This window comes from Macrobrachium nipponense, chromosome 43 (genome assembly GCF_015104395.2).
Source record: "Macrobrachium nipponense isolate FS-2020 chromosome 43, ASM1510439v2, whole genome shotgun sequence".
Classification (NCBI taxonomy): Eukaryota; Metazoa; Arthropoda; class Malacostraca; order Decapoda; family Palaemonidae; genus Macrobrachium; species Macrobrachium nipponense.
Genome location: NC_061104.1, coordinates 32,566,907 through 32,589,367, shown reverse-complemented (window position 1 = coordinate 32,589,367; position 22,461 = coordinate 32,566,907). Strand labels below are relative to the sequence as shown.

Sequence of the window (22,461 nt, the reverse complement as noted above, 5' to 3'; positions counted from 1 at the left end):
TCCAGCCGCCAGTTTTCTCTACTGGATTGCTGACTTGAGTATCTTTGTGTACTCTATCTCTGGTTCGAACAAAAGCAGCTAGGTCAGGTGGGGAAAAGTGCAGAGGATGTTTGCCGTTATAATACATTTTTTGCAAGAAACTTAACGAACTCACTTTATTTCCGAAAGAAGTCAACGCTAAGAATTTTCAACCTAATCTTGATTGATCACAAAATGTTGCTAATTGTTCTACAACAGACTACCGTTCTTGCCAGATGGAGGGAGGCTTGATAGCCCTACCTTAAGAGACAGGTTCCAGCCCGTACACAAGGATAACTCGAATGGAAAACACTGAAGATTTTAACAATTTTATAACAAAACTAGAATCTGAATCACTTAAACAATGAATTGAACGATACCGCATGAACCTTGACGTGGTCACGCAGCCACTAAAAGCAAACAAAATCACTTAAATTGGAATAACACTTCATCACACTACAAGGGACACATTCCCGAAGGCTCGTAAAACAATGACAGCAATGATTCCAGTTAATTAGCCCAACAACGGCTGATACAAGGAACGATTACTTAAGACTTCATGGTCATATGGCGTCGCTCGCAACTTCCCCTCACTGTCAACACAACCCCGGTCTGGAGCCCCCTTCCCCTTCATTGCAAGTTAGGATTCTAGAGTCGAAAGAGGGTGATAGAGAGCGGCGGGCGCTTTTTATTTCCAGACGGGCTAGTGAATTTTACGTAATTTTGATTCTATAAAAGGAAGAGAATTTTCTCCTTTCGTATACATTTTATGTTACTTTAACAACTGAGTCATTCTTCCATGGGGAGGATGAAGCGAGGAACGATAAAATCAAAATATCATAAAGGAACCATTCCACTTGTGCCGCCAGATCGTTTTATACGTGGCAATTCGCCTACCAATGAATGGTTTGCTTTCCAGAAAAGGGCGGGAAAATGGAGGTGGACGGGCGGGAGTACGTCACGAAAAACTGTGCACGAGTTTTTCGCGACACAACTCTGTTTGAGATGAGGGTCAGCGAAACAGGGAAGCAGTACTATGTATATGCTTCTCAAAAGAACTTCTTATCAAACGTTACACCTAAAATCTTAAGATTCACTGAATTTGTAACCACACCATTTGAATGTAAAGCAAGATGCAAAGGGAAAAAGTGTTCTGGGTCGACTATCATACCTTGAGTTTTAAAAGATTTAAGCCTCATGCTGCAAATCCTACTCAACTTGTGAATACGTTTCAAATCACTATTCACTCACTTGATAACCACATATTTAAGGTGCAGAGAAGGAACAACAATTGGAAGAGTAGCATGATCAGTATGAAATCAATTTGTTCTCTAGACCTTGCCACATGTCACTGGTATAGATAACAGATAGTAAAGATCCAGTACTAAAACGAAACGTGGGGATTTTAGGTAATCATTTTAACACTAAATAATATTCAGATTTCATAAACCAACTTGGCTGGAATTCCAAGTTACCTTTCTTGAAAAGCTGACACCAGAAAAAAAATTCATCTCCACATTAATTGCCATCAGATATAACCCCTGTAATATTTGAGAATACAAGGACAAGACGGTTGCCAGATTGGTGTGTGGGTCCATTTATTAACTGCTCACAACTAGAAAGTGTGGACATCTGAGCTCAGCCATTCATTGTGATGAGCATTGTAATCACCAAGCAAAATGAAACATGTCTTTGAGTTGTCTTCTTGAACTGTTGCCATTTGGGTAAGCAAGCAACCATAAAGTATTCATCCGAATCTGGGTTTCTGTAACTAGCAAAAACACAGAGATTTAATTATTCTACAACCGGCTCTAACCAACTGTGTGTATTACCACAGGATTTAACCACCTATGATCATGACATCCACACTCATACGTGGACGATGAGATGCGGAGATAATACACAGAGCCACTTCAGTGGACCTTGGAATGGCATTACCCTTGAGTACAATGAGCTTCTTAAACCCTGGAATAACCAAGTCTGAAATGTGTTGCAAATCAGAGTAAGAGTGTCAGAACACAAGAGGATATCAAAACTGACAGCAGCAACATTCAAGCACTAACGCCAGAAAGAAGCATTAATAACATATAAACAAAGCATAAAGGAATATTACCGAATTTGACCAAAACAATAACAGGAATGATATATAAAAGTACAATCAAAACTGGAAAGATAAAATTATCTCCGAGATTAATTTGGTCAACTAGGAGAAGCCATGCAGCGCACCTTGCAATGACAAATACGCCTCTAGCTTTGCAGACACTTCAGGATGGATAGTAGTGATGGTTTTGAAAATGAAGTCATGGTTAAATATAGATAATAGAATTATAGGGAATTATAAGGATAAGGTAACTTGCTGAACCACCATGCATCCTCGACATTCTACTGGGCCTACCAAACGCAACTTGAAAAACGAGGAAGAGGGAACCCGCAGAAAAATGTGCTTCAGTTACCCCCGAGCCAAGGAAGTGCATTCCATAATAGTGGAAGACCCTGCCCCCTGGCACGAAGGCTATGACACCGCCCAGTATCGAAGAACAGTAGTTTATTTCGAAGTGGTCCGAGGACAGTCTCTACTGCTACTACTACTTCTGCTACTACTACTCACACACACATACACGCTTACACAAAAAGAACAAACCGAAAAACGCAAAAAGTGTAGGGCGTTCAGTATGTCAAGTGTATCGACAGTGAAAAATATGTAGCGACATTCCACTGTAATGCATTCATAATTGTCACACACACACACACACAGTTTAAGAGACAGTGTGGGGATGTGATACAATACGCTTAAAGGGGGTGGGGAAGATATGGGATATTTATCTGTAAATTTACCAGTAGTTCTCCTTCCTCGTATGGACTTAAGTCATTATTTGTTAAAATATACTGAAAGCAATCATGCTAGATCTGACTACGGGATGTATATATACAATAAGGCAAATTGAGTTAGAATTGCCCAAAGGATTTGTATCACTGCAATACCTGGAGGTTGTCTGTTTTTAGCCTAAATATCCGTCAAAATTGTTCTGTGATGACTTATATGCAACAAGGGAAACAGTTCCTAAGTAAGAGGACATGCGAGCAAATGATGTTGTATTTTCTCCTTATTTGATTTTGTAGGCGTCTATACGAGCGTTCATTTCTAAGCTAGGTGTTGCTCCGGCCTGAGTCTAGCTCAATAAAGACGAGAGAGAGAGAGAGAGAGAGAGAGAGAGAGAGAGAGAGAGAGAGACCTATCTACGCAGATTCCATATTCTTTTTTAATTAATGCTGTTTATATTAATTTGATATAGATTCTATAAACCAGATTCTCGGCCGATATTCATTGCACGTGCAAGATAATGAAAAATGCCCATTAACGTAAACATAACGTCGCAGTTTGTCCAAGAATGCAATATGTTTTGTACTCCAGACTGCTGACAAAAAGTCTCTGCTGAACAAAGATGGCACGTGCCCCCAGCCACACAAAAACGCTTAACCACACTTAACCTGGTCTCTTCGTTGGTGCTTTTCTACTTTGTTTCACACGACCTCCATTGGTGGGTGTTTCTAGCGCTTGAATTTTTATTTGAAATATAAATCGTTGGCATATTATGCTAATAAATTTTAAGCAACACGCAAATTCCTATCTAACAATTTATTTTGTATAGTTAAAATGTGCATATTGCATCACAATCAACATTTTGTTGTTTACTGAAAAAAAATTAAAGAATTCTGCACTTATTCCTCATTAATTATAACAGCACCAATGATAGCTGCAAGCACGTACACGGCCAGAGAATATCGATTATAAAAAAAGAAAAAAAAAAACAAGCATCAGATGGTTGGCTGGCAAGAGTTGCGCTGCGAGGTGAAGTTGTCCAAATGTTACGTCAGTGCCATAAAAATAGGCACAGTAGCATCAAGTGTTTGTCTGGTTGCAAACCACGCTTCATTTGTGTTACCTTGTCGTCATTCAATTGATTTTAGTTAATTGCGATTGTGACAATGCGTATGTTTATACGTTGCTAAATTAATTGTCAGGATTCAAGATAGTGTCCAATTCATAGTCACTAAAACCTTAAACGTGCTCAGACTCTCTCTCTCTCTCTCTCCTCTCTCTCTCTCTCTCTCTCTCGTCTCCTCCTCTCGCCTCTCTCTCTCCTCGCATCTCTCTCTCTCTTTCGTTCCGCTTTGCCTTCTCGTATTTTAAAATAGTCTTTCATTTTGGTTTCTGTGATATTCTTTGTATTGAATTGCTCTATATATACAAGCAGAAATATCCCACTGTGCCAATTTATGTAAAACTGAGCAGCAGAAGTATCGATATAATCAATTTAACAGCAAGAGGTCTACCTAATTTTCCCGGGCGTGGTCAGAACACAAGGAGGCAGTGACTCATTTACGCCAAAAAACGGAACCCCGATGCTTTGCATGACTAAGTATCGCGTGCCACTGTCATCAGTAACAGCTGCTGAGATGACATGAGCTCCGAGAGGGCGCAGAAGGGATACCTCATCGATGTGACTGGGTTTCGTGAAGGGCCAAAGGCAGGGACGCCATTCGAACCTCCCGCGTGGCACAGCCGTGACGGCTTCGACCAATCAGAGGCCTCGACGTCGTTGTTTGGGATAGACGTCACCACCGAAGATGGCGGTTGACAGGCGAAGAACTGCTGTCCTCTTCTTTTTAGTTCTTTTACAATGTATTTACCAGATTTCGGGCAAGGCGGCCGTCATAGAACTCAATGAAGACAACTGGTACCAGATGCTGGAGGGAGAATGGATGGTGAAGTTGTAAGTTGCCCAGATATCGCCGTTTGTCTACCGCTGCCGATGTGGTCTGTCTTGGGCGGATGGGGAGAAAGACCTCCTTCCGTTTGTCCTGTCTCGTGTCTGTGTGCTGTGTGTGTGTCTGTCTGTCTGAACGTCATTTTCCGTGTAATTGACCTCTTGCATTTCCGGCACATTGCTGGGCGGGGTGCCCTGGATCGATTCTTCGATCGTAATTATGGCCCATTCTAAGCGAGAGAGGTCAACCTGTGGTCGAGATTTTGTTGATGCTCCAAAGTGTAGCCTAGTACCTAGTATTTTACTAGCTAGCTAGAGGCTGCCAGCCTAGTTTTCATGAGGAAGAAGTAAGAGGCATTAAAGGGAAATAATGAAAAAGATCCCATTTCTTGAAAGAAATAAATAGGCTACTACCTAAATTAAAATTGTATTAAAGTGCAAGGAGAATACCTAGCCCCTAGTATTAGGGTAGGTAGTAGTACCTTGTAGTACCTAGGTAGGCTAAAGCATTGCATTTTTGCTTGAACTTCTAAGTTCAACTGCAAGACATTCGATGGGAGGCTGTTCCACAATACAGTGGTGCGAGGAATAAAGGGCCTCTGGAACAGACACATTTGACAGCGAGCCACATTTACTGCATATAGTAGCTAGTAGCCTAAGTAGTGCTGCTGCTGTTCAGTAAATCTTGTTGCTCTCGGCAGGAAAAGGGGATCTGAGATCAATTAGCATATGAATGTGAAAGATCTGTTTTCTGAGAAACTTGCCTATGACGAACAAATTAGTTTGCTATGTACCTATACTCTTGTTTTTTTCCATCTGTCCATCCGCCTGTGGTGGTCGCGCATGGTAACACTGCGTACCGGGCTTTAGATGGTTATGCTATGTATAAGTTTTAGGTAAATAAAAGGATACCTTGGTGTACATTTGCAACTGAAAAGTGGTTTAATAATTTAGTATATGCAAATTACACCGTTAATATTTGAAATCAGATATTATTTATCTAAAGCCCCGGGACGCAGTGTTACCATGCGCAAACACCACAGGCGGATGGACAGACGGAAAAAAACAGAGTACTATAGTCTGTAACATCCAGTGGAAGCTGATTTTTATACGTGATAGGCTTAGTATATTATCACATAGCATAGGCTACTAAATAGACTAGGATGCTTAGGCTATTTAGGCAGCCGTACATGCTGACTCTTGATAGCATAATGTAGCTAAGGCCACATTTAAAGATGAAGTTAAATAAACAGGCAAGGATTTGTCACTGCTGCTGCCAGGTCTAGTTTCACAAGTAGTCAATATACATGGCATAGGATAGATGAAGTTAAATAAACAGGCATGGATTTGTTACTGCTGCTGCCTGGTCTAGTTTCACTAGTCATATAGGGTAAACAACCGCGGACAATCCATCGTCATCGCGCTGGATATTTAATTGGTGAAACAAGAATACAATTACAACTTTAAGCTTACCATTGAAAAGATTGAAGTTTTGTCAACATGTGATATATGGAAGCCCCATACAAACTAAAATAAGCATGTGAGCTCTTCGTAAAATATGTTTTCAGGGCAGTTTTGAAATCCAATATGGCGGCAATCATGTGGCTGGCCGGTCTAACCACAGACAATCCACCATCTTCCCCAGCCTTCCCAGCACTCATTTGAACAATGTTAGCGTATATATGTAACGTTTATCGATCTTACTCAAGATTGCAGTTGTAATCAGCACAATAAAACAACATTTTGTTGCCTATATTATATAGTGAAATTATGAGACTTTTTTTTATTCCCTAGGGTCATGGTTTGAACTGAATTCATTTTTACTTTGTAATTGGTGGTTTTATCCTTACTGCCATCACAACTGAAACTCCGCAGTGCTTATTTGATTGTAATTATACACATTTTGGTCTTAATTCACTCCAAGTTGCACTTGAACCACATTGCTATTCCTGGTTCCTAAGCACCCACTCTGCAAACACAGTTACGAGCAGCAGACGACAACACTGATTACGAGGTGCGAAGCTTTATTCCCTTAATTGTTTACTCATTTAGTTTAACTTTCTTCAAAATGTTTATTTAATTCATGTCTATTCCTTTTTTGCAACCAAGTTAACTCCGAAAAATTAAAAATATTTTGGATGTATTATACTTCCGAACAGACGACGCGAGGAAAAATGACTCATTGTTGCCAATCTAGTGGAGCTTCACACATATGCCGATGCATGTACAAACTGTTTCCATGAATTCTAGTTGTCATAGTAATGCAGTAATGATAAAATTGCTGTAATACGTATATTTACTACAAATAGATACGCTAATTTCACTTGTTTTCCTGGTTTTGTGTAAGTCTTATACCCAGTTTGGAGGGTAAACACATACCAATTGACAACACTGATAAACAAGTGAAGAGCGCAAAATGCCTCAAAGAATGCCATAGTCCCCTTGAATAAGTACGAATAAGTGCTGTTTAGAGGTCGGGGTTACGATTGTTGTGATGTAAGTGCCCCAGCGTCTATGGGTAGAAGTGGTGTGTGGATTTAGCACAGGAAATGGGAAGTTTGTTGACACAAGCGACACCGCAAACATCTAGATGGCGTCAATCTTTGAAATATTTGGAGTTGTAAGTAAAAACTTCGAAAGCGTTTTGGGGTTGTGGGCACTGCGTTGGCCACCCTTCTGTTCAAATCTTAAAATATGGCCTTAATTTCTAACTTTGGAGAAAATACTTAACTCCCAAAGGAGAGTTGAGGTCTTGAGCTCCTGTTATCACCACCAACAAATCGTGACTAATGGCCATCGGTGTCAGGACGTGTTAAAGTACTTTTTCGGAGGGTGGCCAAAACCTCCGTTGTCGGTGAGTTGGCCAGTCCACTTGGTTCTTTACCCTACATGGCATAGGGTAAACAACCGAGTGGACTAGCTGCAGCCATCTTGCCCGCTCATTGACCCACCTTCCAGAAAAAGTATTTTAACACGTCCTGACACCGGAGATGGACACTAGTCATGAGTCATCGGTCATGGAAGCAACACCTCGAGACCTCTGCTTTCCTCTTGAAGTAAGTATTTTCTCCCAAAATACAAAATAATTTCATAATTTAAGATTAAACAGAGGTTAATGAAAGTCTAGCCATGAGCAGTGCAAACTTGCCACCATGACGTTTTCGAAATGTTTACTTATACCACCCTATGTATAGAAAACAAACTTCCCATTTCCTTGCTAAATCCACTCAACACTCGTACCCATTGACGTAGGGACACTTTCTTCACAACAATTGTAAACAATGACATCATTTGCACTCTGAGTCCAAGGAAACTCGTGATTTTTCGGCAGGAAGAAATAAGTAGTTAAACATCAGTGTAAGGTTATGAATTACATCTATTACACATTCATGCTGATTAATTTGAAAATATTCATTGTTGAAAAAGTAACTACACTCTTGACACAAATGTCAATAGTGTTGCTGTGTGCAGTAGCTACGATGTTGTTCGAATTTACTATTTTTCTTATCAGTGTTGCCAGTTGGTGTGTTTACCCTCCAAACTGGGTATAAGACTTACAAAAAACCATGGAAATAAGTGAAATTAGTGCATCTATGTGTAGTATATATATAAATACATAAATATTAGAGCAATTTTATCATTATTGCATTACTATGACAACTAGAATTCATGGAAACAGTTTGTAAATGCATTGGCGTATGTGTGAAGCGCCACTAAGCTGGCAACAATGAAATTTTGCCATTCCTAGAATGCAAACATTTAAGGTTATATTTATTTCAGGCATAGGTACAATTATTTAAAATAAAAAGTCAAAATAGTAATATAGACTTAAATCAATAAAAAGTGCTATAAAAAGATATAAATTTTTGTCATAAACAATTCATTAATCTCGTCTACTCACCGGTGCTTATGGCAGCCAGATGTACACACACTGTCATAAAGTCCCAATAACATTACAAGTATTTATTGCTCAGAAACCATATATCATAGAGTAATGCTCTTTTTGTAGAATGTTTTACATTCAGAGCACTTCATTCTACGAAAAACTTCATTACTCTATGTAATATGGTTTTTGAGCAATAAGTACTTTTAATGTTACCATGACTTAATGGACACCCTGTACAATAAGACCGAAAAATTGTTCCTGCCATGGCTTCTCTGTGAACAAACTCATACATATATCAAGTGTATTTTGGAGTGAATTAAGAAAAAAATGTGTATAATTACAAACAAGCACTGTGGAGTTTCAGTTGTGATGGCAATAAGGATAAAACCACTGATTACAAGGTAAAAATGCATTTCATTTCAAAACATGGCCCCTGGAATATGACTTCTCATATACTTTCACTAATATGGGCAACAAAATTTTGCTTTATTCACTAGTAAGATGGACTCAGTGCGATTGTTTACCCTAGCGTATTGTTTCACTATCACAATAATGTTTCAATGGCACTAGTCCAGCTTAGGTAGTCTTTTTGGTAATGGTTCTAGAGTTGAAGTATTGAAAGGTTTTCCATGTAGCATACACAAGACTGAACCTATAGGCTTGGTCATTAAAAACAGTGTAAAACATATTTTGTGAAGTGTCTGGCATAGTTAGGACAAGGCTCTTATTATTAATTTGTTAAGTATAAACTACTGCATTCCTTAAGCTTGATTTATACTACAGGTCCTATCACACTCTGCTCTCACTCCAGTCCTGGTCCGGTCCAATAATATTACATGAATTTCAATGGAAGCATTCAAACTGGTGGTCATGGTCCGTTCTCGCTCCCTCAAAAGATATTTGTTCCTACACGAAATACAAACCCTCGGTCCTTTACATAAGGAATTACTTTCGGCATAGCTGGAATTACGGCCGTTGAATTCTTGAACACGATGGTCAGGCGGTAACTATCGTGTGGCAGGCGTAGGCCAGCCTGCCCGATGTAAACACTACTTTGCCTTCGGCGGTCTTTCGATGAAGACGTGTGTTTGTGAGCTCTTGCTGACTGGTGGGATCTTTCTTTTTTATTTTTTGTTTTTGTACATGCAACTTCCCCGGCAGATATATACTTAGCTTATGTCTCTGACGTCCGACAGAAATTCGAATTTCGCGGCACACGCTGCAGGTAGGTCAGGTGATTCTACCCCCCGCCGCTGGGTGGCAGAATAGGAAATCATTCCTGTTCTAGAACCAGAATTTTCTCTGTAGCGGTAGTGTCAACATATGTTGTTGCTACCTCCTGACTTGATTTTCGTTTTTCATCGCCATCGATTTTCCTTGGGCTGGGCGTCTTTTGAGGGAAGTACTCTGGGTCTTTGGTTCGGATACGGCTTTTTATTAACGTTTTTAATGAATTTTGGCTTCGGAACAAAATTTCGAAGAATATATTTATGACGTGTAACTACCTGAAATTTTCGGTAAGGACACTCAACCTAGTTTGGCAATGAAAGGGAAATATTAATATTTATTCATTAATACGTGTAATAAGTGTTAGAATTGATTGAGGAAATATACTGACTTCCTACTTTAGGGAGTCAGTAAAGCATGTAATTAGATACGTTCTTTTAAAAAGTTTTTTCTTTTTTGGATACTCATACTAACGAGCAATTAGAGTTTTTATACATTCAACTTACCTGTCAATATATAACATAGCTATACTCCGTCGTCCGACAGAAATTCGAATTCGCGCACACGCGGCGGTCATTTCAGGTGATCTAACCCCCCCGCTGCTGGGTGCGGGAATAGGAACCAAAAAAAAAAATACCCGTTTTTTCTAATTCATAATTTTTCTGTCGCTGGAATGTAAACAACGTTTGCAGTTCCTCCTGCTTGATTTTTTTGGATTTCATCGCCATCGATCTGCTGGGCTATCTTGTGCAGGGAAGTACTGGATCTTTGGTTCGGCATACGCATATTAATTTGTTTTTATAACTTTGGCTTCGAAAATTTCGAAGGATTGTTTACGTGTAACTACCGAACTTTTCGGTAGACACTCACATAGTTTGCAAGAAGGAAAATTTTAATATTTATTCATAATAACGTGTAGTAAATGTTAGAATTGATTGAGCTAACTTCCTTCTTGAGGATGTAAGGAAAGAATAGTTACGCTTCCTTTAGAAGTTTATATAGCTGCTCGTACTAACGAGCAGTTAGAGCATTAACAATACTAGTAGTGTGGTATCCTCATCTCCTTCTTACTTCACAGAATCTTCAAATTCATATTGCAAATTGAAGACAAAGGAATGTAGCTCAAAATACGAGCTATTGAAAGGTAAGAAGTGATTTTAGTGTTAGTGGCAGTGGAGGGTGCGTTCTGATCGGCTCTGTTTCGCTCCCAGGCCTAGACCTCTTCCAAGCTCACATACCCAGAGGAGAAGGAAAGTCGAAAGCCTTACGGAGGTTATGGAGAATCCCCTTCGATCAGGCGTCCCCTCGGCAGGATCTGTAGAACGTCCCAGACTGCCAAGTTCGCCATTGGAAAGGCGTCCTAATTAGTAGAGGGTGCGTTCGATCGGCTCTGTCTCGCTCTCAGGCTAGACCTCTTCCAAACTCACAAGCCCAGAGGAGAAGGAAAGTCGAAAGCCTTACGGAGGTTATGGAGAATCCCCACCGATCGGGCGTTCCCTCGGCAGGATCTGTAAACGTCCCAGACTGCCAGGGATAGCCATTGCAAAGGCATCCTTTAAAAAGTGCGTCTGTTCTTCTGTTTCTTCATCTTACATCCGAAAAGACGTAGAATGTACAATAGTTTGGAGTTCGGACGATCTGGCTCGTTCTCTGAATAAGAGAACACTGACTCACTGAGCGAGAGGCTGAGAGCCAGCCAAAGCCCAAACAAACAAAGCTAGCGCGAGCCACGTTCCAACAGACTAGCCGCGAGCCGTCGTTCCAACAGACTAGCGCGAGCCGCGTTCCATCAGACTAGCGCGAGCCTCGTTCATACAGTTAAACGCGAGCCGCGTTCCAGCAACTGAGTGCGAGCCGCGTTCCAGAACTTTTTTCTTGGCGCAAGGCGCCTTCAAAGAGAAAACAGATGGCTTAACTAAGGAGCCTTATAATAGAGTGGCAATCAGAAGGATGCTTCCATTGAACGTTTACTGGCAAGAGGCTCGTATAACAAGACTAGAGGCGCTCGGTTCTATTAGGGCGCACGGGACCTTCCACGCAAGCGGAACGTTCCAGGAGCGAGTCTCCTTTCTAGCAGTGAAGGAATTCCAGGCGCGCGGAACTATCCAGACGCCAGGCGCTAGGCGCAAGGATCCAGACGCCAGGCGTCAGAAGTTTCCAAAATCTTCATTTGAGAGAGAGGTCAGTCGCGAGACTCCTCTTTGAGTTTTTAACTTGAGCAACTTTCCCCTGGCAAATGTGCAAGATGTCGCACAGGCGGCTGTTGCTTTTGTCAGAAGGATTCTGATAATAAGAGAAGCCCCTTTTCATTATTCAGAAGGACTCCTGGGTTAGGCAGTTCTCTCAATGCGGAACTCCTTTCTTTCATCCATGCTCTTTTCCCTCGTTTTGAGGAGGCAAGAACTTTGGGAGTTTTTCTTAATAAGAATCTCATCGACGTTTGGGTATGATGGCTGATAGGAAATATCTACTTCCTTCCGTAAACCCTAGTGATGAACAGGAATTCTGTCTCTTCCGCGATTTATGAGGAAATCACGAAGATTTAAAGAGTCCTGCGATTAACTTCGTTCCTTAAGGATATATAATATACTCCTTTCTTTCGTTCTATTAACGAAAAGAACGAAGATAGTAGAAGGTAGTAGAGTTTCTACTGTATGAGAATACGATACGGTCAAATCATAAACACATACTGTAGTTACTTCGTTTCTGTGCAACTCAATTACCAGTATCCTTCTACGACTTTCCTAGGAAGGACTACGCTTAAAGGGATTGTTAAGACAACACCTACTTGGCTTCTAGATTTATCGAAGTCTTGTTTCGCTTAAATATGCTTTAATAAGAACTTCCTGAAGTTCGATAATAATTTTATAAAATTCCTTTATTAAATGGAGTAGCTGGCAACTCTGGAAGAGTAAAGCGGGGACTGCTTTCGCTGAGAGCCTGAGACCAACGCAGTACGCCTACGCCTGTGACTGTCAGTACCATGTAGGTGTCAGTCATGAGCGGTCGGGTGTATCTCTCTCTCCTGCGGGATGGAATAACTTCCGTATCTCTCCCCTACAATCGCGGTCTTAAACTCGGATTGAGGGGATAGTTAAGCTAACATAAATAAATATTGTATGCCTTTTGCTAAGAAGCTTTCAATAAGAGAGATAGTACAACCTTTCAATGCTGTTTACCGTAGGTAACACCTTATTAAAGGATTCTATCGCAGCAGAACATTATATTATGTAATGCTCTCAGGCTTACGAAAGCATAGCTTATTAGAGTACCTGCTCAGAAGATGGATGAGTCGGATGGGAAACATTCTCTTTGGGGCAGAACTTGTTTCCCTGAATGGACTATACTACGTATATAAAGCTTTTTCCTACTAAGAACGGTAATTAACATGTGAAAAGATGTCGGGTACATAAAGGCACAAGTGTTCTGAACATCAACATAAAAAGAATTAGAAGAAAGCGCCAGTCTGCGCAATGCTCCAGAACGCCAGCTGGCGCAAAATTTGCGCCAGAAGCGCCCAGGCCAACCGACGGCCTGGCGCAAATTTGCGCCAGAAGCGCCAGGGCCTGGCGCAGTGAGCCAAGAGCACCATCCAAGATTTTCTCGTTTTATTTGCAAGTTATTAACCTAAGATTCCAGTAGCCTCTCGGACACCAAGCTCGGTAACGGCAAAATTCGTTCCTGATTTCGTTACCCATTTAATCACTTAGGTCAATTCCACGACTCTCTCATATCGCAAAGAGCATCGAGAATCTCTTTTTTCGCTCCTATTCGCGTTAACAGAGATCCTTCTCGATCGACGATAATAACTGTTAACATGTTTAACATTATTGGAAAGAGTTGTGAGAACCTGCGGAAAGTCTTCTTCATAGATCTCTCAGTAGGTAGAAGACGAACAGGCTTCCTATAGACTGCTTCCTTTTCCTACTTCTCCCCGATTGAAGATGACGGGGGAAAAGCTTCAAGGAAGATTATCTTGGCAGTACAAGAGCAACTGGTCCTCTTTGGTGGGAGTGTTAGCGCCTCGTAGGAAGGACGTTGCGCTTCCAATCAAGAACGTTCTCAGTCCTCTCTCCCCTGCGAAGCGAGAGGCGTCATGCAGACGTGAAGCTTCCAAAACATATCGCAGAGGCTTCGGTTTCGAGAGCGAGATCGGGAGAATCTTACGGAAGACACGTAACGCGAGAGAGACGTGAGACGTCGTCAAGACATTGAAGCGTCATTTAAAGCTGCTTTTAGACGCGAGGCTCCAACCAAAAAATTTTGGCGCCAGTTAGGACGCCTTTTGAGAGCGAAGCGTCTTCCAGGCGCGACGGCGTCATCCAGACGTCAGCAGCCACACAAGCGGGAGCGTCAGCCAGGACGCTTGGCGGACTAGAAGCGTCATCCAAGCGGGAAGCGTCATCCATTTATGGAGAGAAGCCTGGGCTGTTGGCGCCTTCCAGGACTATTAAAGCGGGGAAGAGGAAGGAATATCATTCCCTTAGCCCCTCTCCTATTAGGAGTTTGTCTCCTCCAGAGGAAAGACGTACTGAATTAGCAGCGGAGACTCATCTAGACCGAGAATTAGAAGTAAAACTCGGAGGGCAGTATCAAGGAAGAGAAGGATTGCCGAACTTAAAGTTTGACAGCCTGGCTTCTAGGGAGTATGGAGACGACGTGATCCTGCCTCTCCTCCTTCTCCGCGCTATCTTTTTCTCGAGTGCACAAAGACGAAGAAATCTTCGGCTGTTCTCTAGATGAAGCCAGCTTTCGATGAAGAGGGCTCTTCGTCTTTAGACTCTTGGATGAAGTCGAAGAAGGAGTTAGCTAGAACGGTCTTCTGCCATGCCTCCAAGCGAGATAGCTGGTAAAGAGGCATTTTTTGGTGTCAGACGTGTGAGAGAATATGGGTATTTCTTTCCGTTCTACGTCAGAAGCGACTTTTAGACCTTAGTTGACGCTAACGTTAGACAAGGTTTGAACTCTGCCGTATAACTTGGGGCATTTCAGAATCTGGACCATTCCTCAAGGGACTCTTCATGTATTGGAAGTTTTCAAACTTCTTAGATTGGTCCCTTGGGGTGATGTCAAGAAAGCCAATGATTCTGAAGGACTCTAACCAGAAGTCCTTCTGTGTATTTCGTCTTGTATAGACAAAGCGGTTCATGATGGCTCGGTTGAGATCTCCTCTTTATTTGGAGAGGTCTTCTTAAAAGAGGACAGTCTATAGTGCCTTTTTTTAACCAAAGCAGGTCTCCAACGCTCAGAGGGCAGCGCTCTCTGTACTCGCACCTTTGTTGACTTTTTGTCTCCTTCCAGTTAGTGAAGGACATTTCTCGTTCATTACTGAGAAGGCGGACTAAGACCTGCTGACGCAGTCAGCAGGAAGAAGAAACCTGCAGACAGCCTAAAAGAAACACTGTCATTGCGATGAGGAGAAAGACCGGGCCTACACCTGACACAGATGCGCTAGATGCTAATATAGGACAGATAAGGTGTCAGACTGTGGACATTGCCGACATCCTCGAGACTCGACAAGCTCGAAGCTCCGGGCAAGTGGGAGGAGCCAACCAGGCGCGAGGCGCCAGGCAGGAGCGACAAAGGCGCCAGCAGGCGCGACCTTGGTACAGCCAGCCCGCGGGGGGGGGGGGAGGTAAAGCTCCAGCAGGCGCCAAGCGCCACTCCAAAGCCGGGCGACTAGACGCCAGCCAGGGCGCAAGGCGCCAGCCAGGCGCGAAGCCTCCAGGGCAGAGCGCGAGGCGCCAGGCAGGCACAAAAGCGCCAACCCTGGCGCGAGACGGCAGCCAGGCACAGAGCGCGCCAGCCAGGCCGAAGCCGAGCTCTAGGCAGCGAATCTCCAGCAAGACGCCAGGCGCGGTGAGGCGCCAGCCAGGCGGCGGAGCACCAGGCAGGCGCGAGGCGCCAGCCAGGGCGCCAGGCGCAGGCAGGCGCGAGGCGCCAGCCAGGCTCTGGGGCTCATCCAGAAGAGATCTGTTGCCAAAGCAAAGCCCTGGTTTCGTACTTGGGAAGAGTGGAATCTCTAAAGCACATCTTGATTAACTTGATCGTTTCCTTCTCAAACAGCTAAGAATTAAAAGCGCTTGAAGTGCGAGCTTTTAAGAATTCTTGTTCTTTCCATAACAATATGTCGTGAGAGTCATATAGCTGTAATAACGGGAGATGAAATCTGTGTGACTCTCTTTGCACGAAGGAGTCAAGGGGGCCTATGAGAGATCCTTCTCCTTTGTTATACGTGTCCCACGGATGCGTTGCATGGGATAGGGAGCCGACACTGATCCTTTAACTAGTAAATTAAAATTTCTTTTTAATTTGAACATAATTGTATTATTTTCTGAGGTTATTGAAAGAGTTTGGGGATAGCTCTTTTCAAAATTAAGCAACAAACCCCCGTGTTAGGATCAGGTGATCGGGATCCCCCCCGGGGGTGTCTCCTTAATTATGCCAATAGGCCATGGTGATTGTCATGTAGTGGATAGACTCCATTGAAAATGACACTAGATTCTGTCAGTAAGTGATAAGAACCCCATTGACAGAATCTACAAGAAATCTTAGCCATAGTCCACATTCCTCGCGGGGCTCTGAGACGAAGCAGACTACTAGCAATAGCTAGGATAGTCGACCCTTCGTTCTAAAACACATAGAACCAAGCTCGAAGCTCGGCAAGTGGGGAGGGAGCCAACCAGCGCGAGGCCGCCCAGGGCAGGCGCGAGGTACCAAGCAGCGCGAAGCTCAGGCAGGGCGCAAAGGCGGGGGGGGGGGTCCACTCCAACGGGCGCTAGACGCCAGCCAGGCGCAAGGCGCCCGCCAGGCGCGAAGCTCCAGGCAGGGCGAGGCGCAGGCAGGCACAAAGCTCCCAACATGGCGCGAGGCGCCCAGCCAGGCACGAGGCGCCAGACAGGCGTCAAAGCCAAGCTCTAGGCTGCGAAATCATCCAGCTAAGACGCCAGGGCGAGTGAGGCGTCCAGCCAGGCGCTTCAAGCACCTAGGCAGGCGCGGCGAGGCGCAGCCAGGGGCGAGGCCGAAACCAGGGGCGAGGCGCCCCAAGCCAGGCGCAAGGCCAGGGCTCTGGCTTCATCCAGAAGAGATCTGTGCAAAGAAAGCCATGGCTTCTTTGGAAGAGTGGAATTCTAAAGCACTTCTCGAGTAACTTGATGTTCATTCCAAACAGCTAAGAATTAAAAGCGCTTTGAAGTGCGAGCTTAGCTTTTAACAATTCTGGTTCTTTCAAAAACAATATGTCAGTGAGATCATTATAGCGTAATAACGGGAGATGCAAACTCTGTGTTGATTCTTCTTTGCACGAAGGAGATCAAGTGGGCCTATGAAGAGATCCTTCTCTCTTTGTTATACGTGCCACGGATGCGTTGCTGGGATAGGAGCCGACACGATCCTTACTCGTAAATTAAAATTTCTTTTTTAATTTTAAAAACATAAGTGTATTTATTTTCTGAGGTTATTTGAAATGAGTTTGGGGGATAGCTCTTTTTCAAATTTAAAGCCAAAACCCTCGTGTTTTTAGATCAAGTGATCGGGATCGTGTGTGCTCCCTTTACATTATGCCAATAGGCATTGGTGTATTGTCTGTAAGTGATAAGACCCATGACAATGACCACTAGATTCTATCAGTAAGGGATAACAGACCCCATTGACAGATCTACAAGAAATCTAGCCATAAGTCACAATCCTCGCTGAGGCTTCATTGAGACGAAGCAGACTACTAGCAATAGCTAGGAAGTCGACCCTTCGTTCTTAAACACATAGGAACCAAGTTTTGATTATTTATTAACCTACAAGTATGATGTTAAACTGTCTATTCAGTAATAGCTGTCTTTACCCTCCACAATGTTGTGAATCAGCTATGTATATATCTGACAGGTAAGTTGAATGTATTATAAAAATGATATTTTATGATACAATAAAGTTTTAACATACTACATGCAGATCATATACAATAAATGGCACTCCAGCTCCCTCAGGAGGAAGCTGAAGAAAAAAATTATGAATAGAAAAACGGGTATGTTCTATTTCCCGCCGCCAGCGGCAGGGGGGGGTAGATCAACCTGACCTACTGCCGCGTGTTGCCAGCGAAATTCGACTGTCTGCGGACGACGGAGTAATAATATTGTATATATTCTGCAGGTAAAGTATGTATAAAAACTTTTATGTATTCATAACAAATATCATATAAACCAGTAATAGTAGTGTTGCATCTCATCACCTTCTACTTCGCAGAAGAAACTTCAAATCATAATTGCATTTGAAGACAAGGATTGTGGCTCCAAAATGCGAGCTATTAAAAGGTATCAGAAGTATACTAGTGTCCATTTGCAGTGGATGGAGGACTTGCGTGATGGCTCTGTCTCGCTCTCAGGCCTAGGACCTCTTTCAAGCTCCAAGCCAGGGGAGAAGGGAATGTCGAAAAGCCGATAAGGAGAGTTTCAAGACGAATCCCAACCGGTCAGGGTTTCCCTCGGCAGGTTCTGTAGAGCGTCCCAGACTGCCAAGATAGCCATTGAAAAAGGCATCTTAAAAAAGTGCGTCTCTCATCTACAATCCGAAAAGATGTATATGTTGGAGTTTCGGATGATCTAGCGCGTCTCTGAAAACTAAGAGAAACTGAGCAAGAGCAGCCAGGAAGCCGCGTTTCCCAGCAAAGCTAGCGTGAGCCACGTTCCTAACAGCAGCAGAGAAGCCGCGTGTCCAGAAAACAGATAGCGCGAGCCGACGTTCTCAGCAATGAGAGCGGAGCCGGTTTACTAGAAAATTTTTCTTGGAGCAAGGCGCCTTCAAAGAGGCGAAGCGCCAGCCTGCGCAAATTGCGCCGAAAAACAGACGGCTAGAGCAGGAGCCTTATAGTACAGGTTGGCAATCAGAACGATCCTCATGAAGTTTTCCGGGCAAGAGGCTCTTTCTAAACGGTGTCTAGTAGGCGCTCGGAACTATCAGGGCGGCACGGGACATTCCACGCAAGCAGAAAATGTTCCAGGAGCGAGGTCTCCTTTCTAGCAGTGCGGAACGCATTCCAGTGCGCGCGGACTATCCAGGCGCTAGCGCAAGGAGCAGGCGCCAGAATATTCCAAATCTTATTATGAGAGAGAGGTCAGTCGCGAGGTTTACTCTTGAGTTTTAACTTGAAGCAACTTTCCCCTGGCAAAGGGTGCAAGAGGCGCACAGGCGGGCGCTCGCTTTTGTCAGACGGATCTTGATACTAAGAGAAGCCATTTTTCATTATGCAGAAGACTCCTTTGTGTTTGGCAGTTCCTCTCGATGCGGACTCTCTCCTTCATTCATGCTCTTCGCTCGTTATGAAGAGCAAGAGCTTTGGGAGTTTTTCTTATAAGAATCTCACGACGTTTGGGTATGATGGCGGATAGGAAAATATCTACTTCTTCCGTAAACCCTACAGATTGAACAGGAATTCTCTCTCTTCCGCGATTCATGAGAAATCACGAAGATTTCAGAGTTTATTGGATAACTTCCTTCCTTAAGGAGCAATAATGGTATACTCTTCTATCGTTCTATTAATGAAAAGAACGAAGGACAGTAAAAATTTTTCCTTTCTCTATCTGATTGGCAGGGAATAGAAGGTAGTAGAGTATAATGCTGTTATGAGAATACTATACCGGCCAATCATAAGCACAACGTAGTACTTCTTTGCTGAGGCAACTCAATTACCAGTTATCTTCCAGGAATTTCCTAGAAGGGGACTACGCTGAAAGGGATTGTTAAGAAAACACCTACTTAGCTTACTAGATTATCGAAGTCTTGTTTCGCTTAAATATGCATTAATAAGAAACTTCCTGAAGTTCGATAATTAATTTGATAAGATTCTTTATTTAATGAGTAGCTGGCAACTCTGGAAGAGTAAGGCCAGACGGCTAACGGAGAGAGACTGCTATGATCGCGCCCTTAGAGACCAACGCAGTAAACATGTAGGTGTCGGTCATGAAGTGGTCGGTAACATGTCTCTCTCCTGCGGGATGGAATAAACTAACCGTGTCTCATCCCTACAATCGCGGTTTTAAGCCTCGGATTCGAGGGATAGTTAAGCAAACATAAATAAAATATTGTTGGCCTTTTGCTAAGAAGCTTTCAATAAGAAGTATTACATTCAATGCTGTATACCGATGCTAACATATTAAAGGATTCTAAAAAACGGCAGCGCACTTATATATGATGCTCTCATGCTTACGAAAGCATGGCTATTAGAGTACTACGATGCTAGTGAGAAGATGAATGTAGTAGAAAGAATTCACTTTAAGACTACGGTACCTATATGGTCAAGGTCTTATGCACATAACGAGGTTAACTACAGAATTCCTAGTATCCTTACCCCCCAAAGGTTTTCTAGATTAATGCTGTTTACCACAATGTGACAGTATTATAAAGGAATTTCAATACGGCAGCAGAGCACGATAATAATTCTCTCATCCTTTCGAGAACGCACAAAACCTTTTTAGAATCGGATATGCTCAAGAGAAGAGTGGGTGTGAGCGGATGTAAGAAACCATTTCTCCTTAGTGTAGAAGTGTTTCCCTGAATGGACTATACTACCGTATATAAAAGGTTTTCTACTTAGAACGGAAAAACAAGTGAAGGATGTCGAGGTACATAAAGGCACAGATGTTCTGGCCATAAACTTAAAAGAACTAGAAGGAAGCGCCAGCATGGGGCAAAGCCGTCAGAGAAGCGGCCAAGCCTGGAGCAAAGCGTTCAGAAGCGCCAGCCGGGCGCGAATTGCGCAGCAGAAGCGCAAGCGGCGCAAATTGCGCCAGCCGACGCCAGACAGAAGCACCATCCAAGATTTCTCGTTTTAGCGAGTTATTAAACTAAGAGTCCAGTAGTGGTGGTTTGGTTTTGCTTCTTACCTCGGTGGTCAGCGGGGTGAATTTCTCGGCCAATTCATTAGGAGTGAGAGATGTGGATTTCTGGTGATAGAAGTCACTCTGACGTGGTTCGGAGTCAGTATAAAATACACCATACAAAAACAAACAAAAACAAACCAGTCGCCTCTCGGATGCTCGGTAACGGCAAGATTCGTTCCTGAGTTCGTGACCATTTTAACGGAAAGGGGTCGCTTACAAGGAATGATGAAAGATTATTTTAATTCACTTAGGCCAATTCCACGGACTCTCTATATCGCAAGAGCATCGAGAATCTCTTTTTTCGCCCCTGTTGCGTTAACAAAAGAGAACCAATTTGGAAAACAGACACGGAACGTAACGATCATTAAGAGGTTTCGATGCAAGATTTTGCATGTCATGAGAACCTTCTCGATCGAAGATAATAACTGTTAAACGTATGTCTAACATTTATTGAAAAGAGTGTGAGAACTGCGGAAAGTCCTTCTCATAGATCTTTCGCAAGGTAGAGACGAAAACAGGCTTCCTATAGACTGCTTCTTTTTCCTCGACAAGGAGACGATAGCAATCATACGACATCTTTATTTAAAGAAAGGGAATAAACTTAGTCTTTTTTCCCTAGTTATAAAAATTCTAACAGATATTAAGATAAATGGGCGTCAAAAGGAAGAGAGGATGAATGCCTCATTTGTTTGCGCCTTTAGAGAGGTTGGATTCAAAGAAGTCACGTTCTTCTCACAGATGTTTCGTAGGCTTTTCCAAGAGTATCTGGATATTCTAATCAGAATCTATTATAATAGACCTGAAAAACCTCTCACTCTGAGTGGTCGCGGCAGACTGACAGAGTGGACAGAATGAGAGGGATTTTCAAGGTAAATGAAAATAGTCATGGCTAAGACATAGAAGTGCTGCAGATCGTGCTAGATGGAATGAGGAAACTGTCCCTTCCGATAGTCTGTGAACCCACATAGCGATGGTCTTTCTTAACATTTCAGACGGGAAGAATCACCCTCAGGTAATATATATGCTATCAAAGAACGCAGGTTAAAAGGCTGTTACTCTGTCTACTAACAAGGGGGAATTAGAGATAACAGAGGGATTAAGATCTTCGCGATCCTATACGATACCGCATACGACAAGAAGTTTAGGAATCATGTACTTCGAAAATGGGATCTTTTTTGTGGCCACAGAGTTCTGGGTTACGACAAAATGGAACTGCTCCTCATCAAACTTCTTGAGAAAGTTTATGAAGGACATCTTTGTTTCTCTAGCCCTCAAACGACCAAGAAGGGCAGGGGAATTTTTGTGCATTGGAATCTCGCATCAGGATTTCATAGAGACTCGGCAATGGGTCTTGCTAGGATAGAGGTCTGGCAAAGAAACTTAAAACCTCTGTCCTGACGCCAACGCTTCCAGATAGAAGTATTCGTTGCCCAGGAGGGTAAGTTACATTTTCCTCTTCAAGAAGAAGAGATGTTTTTAAAAGTTGCCTACAGAGTCTTCGGGGTGCGAAAGGAGGGCTCGAAATGCTTCAGAAGGTATTCAGAAAGGATACAATAAGAGCTAGAATCAGGGTTCCGACCCCCCCCCAATTTCAGCTCGTCTTTTCGAGTCTCCTTCGACTTCCAGACTCCTTCCTTCCTTCGGGCAAGGATAGGAAGATTCGCAACGAGGAACCACATCAAACATGTAGAAA

General features: G+C 43.0%; 1 protein-coding gene across 1 annotated transcript in view; it reads left to right on the top strand.

Moving 5' to 3' along the window:
* The first annotated feature begins 4,548 nt into the window (after positions 1–4,548).
* LOC135213632 (thioredoxin-related transmembrane protein 1-like) overlaps positions 4,549–22,461 on the top strand; it is a 108,568-nt gene continuing 90,655 nt past the window's right edge. The window contains exon 1 of the mRNA XM_064247662.1: positions 4,549–4,793. Within this exon, the coding sequence (XP_064103732.1) occupies positions 4,648–4,793 (146 nt within the window). The 5' untranslated portion in view covers positions 4,549–4,647. The remainder of the gene's footprint in view (positions 4,794–22,461) is intronic.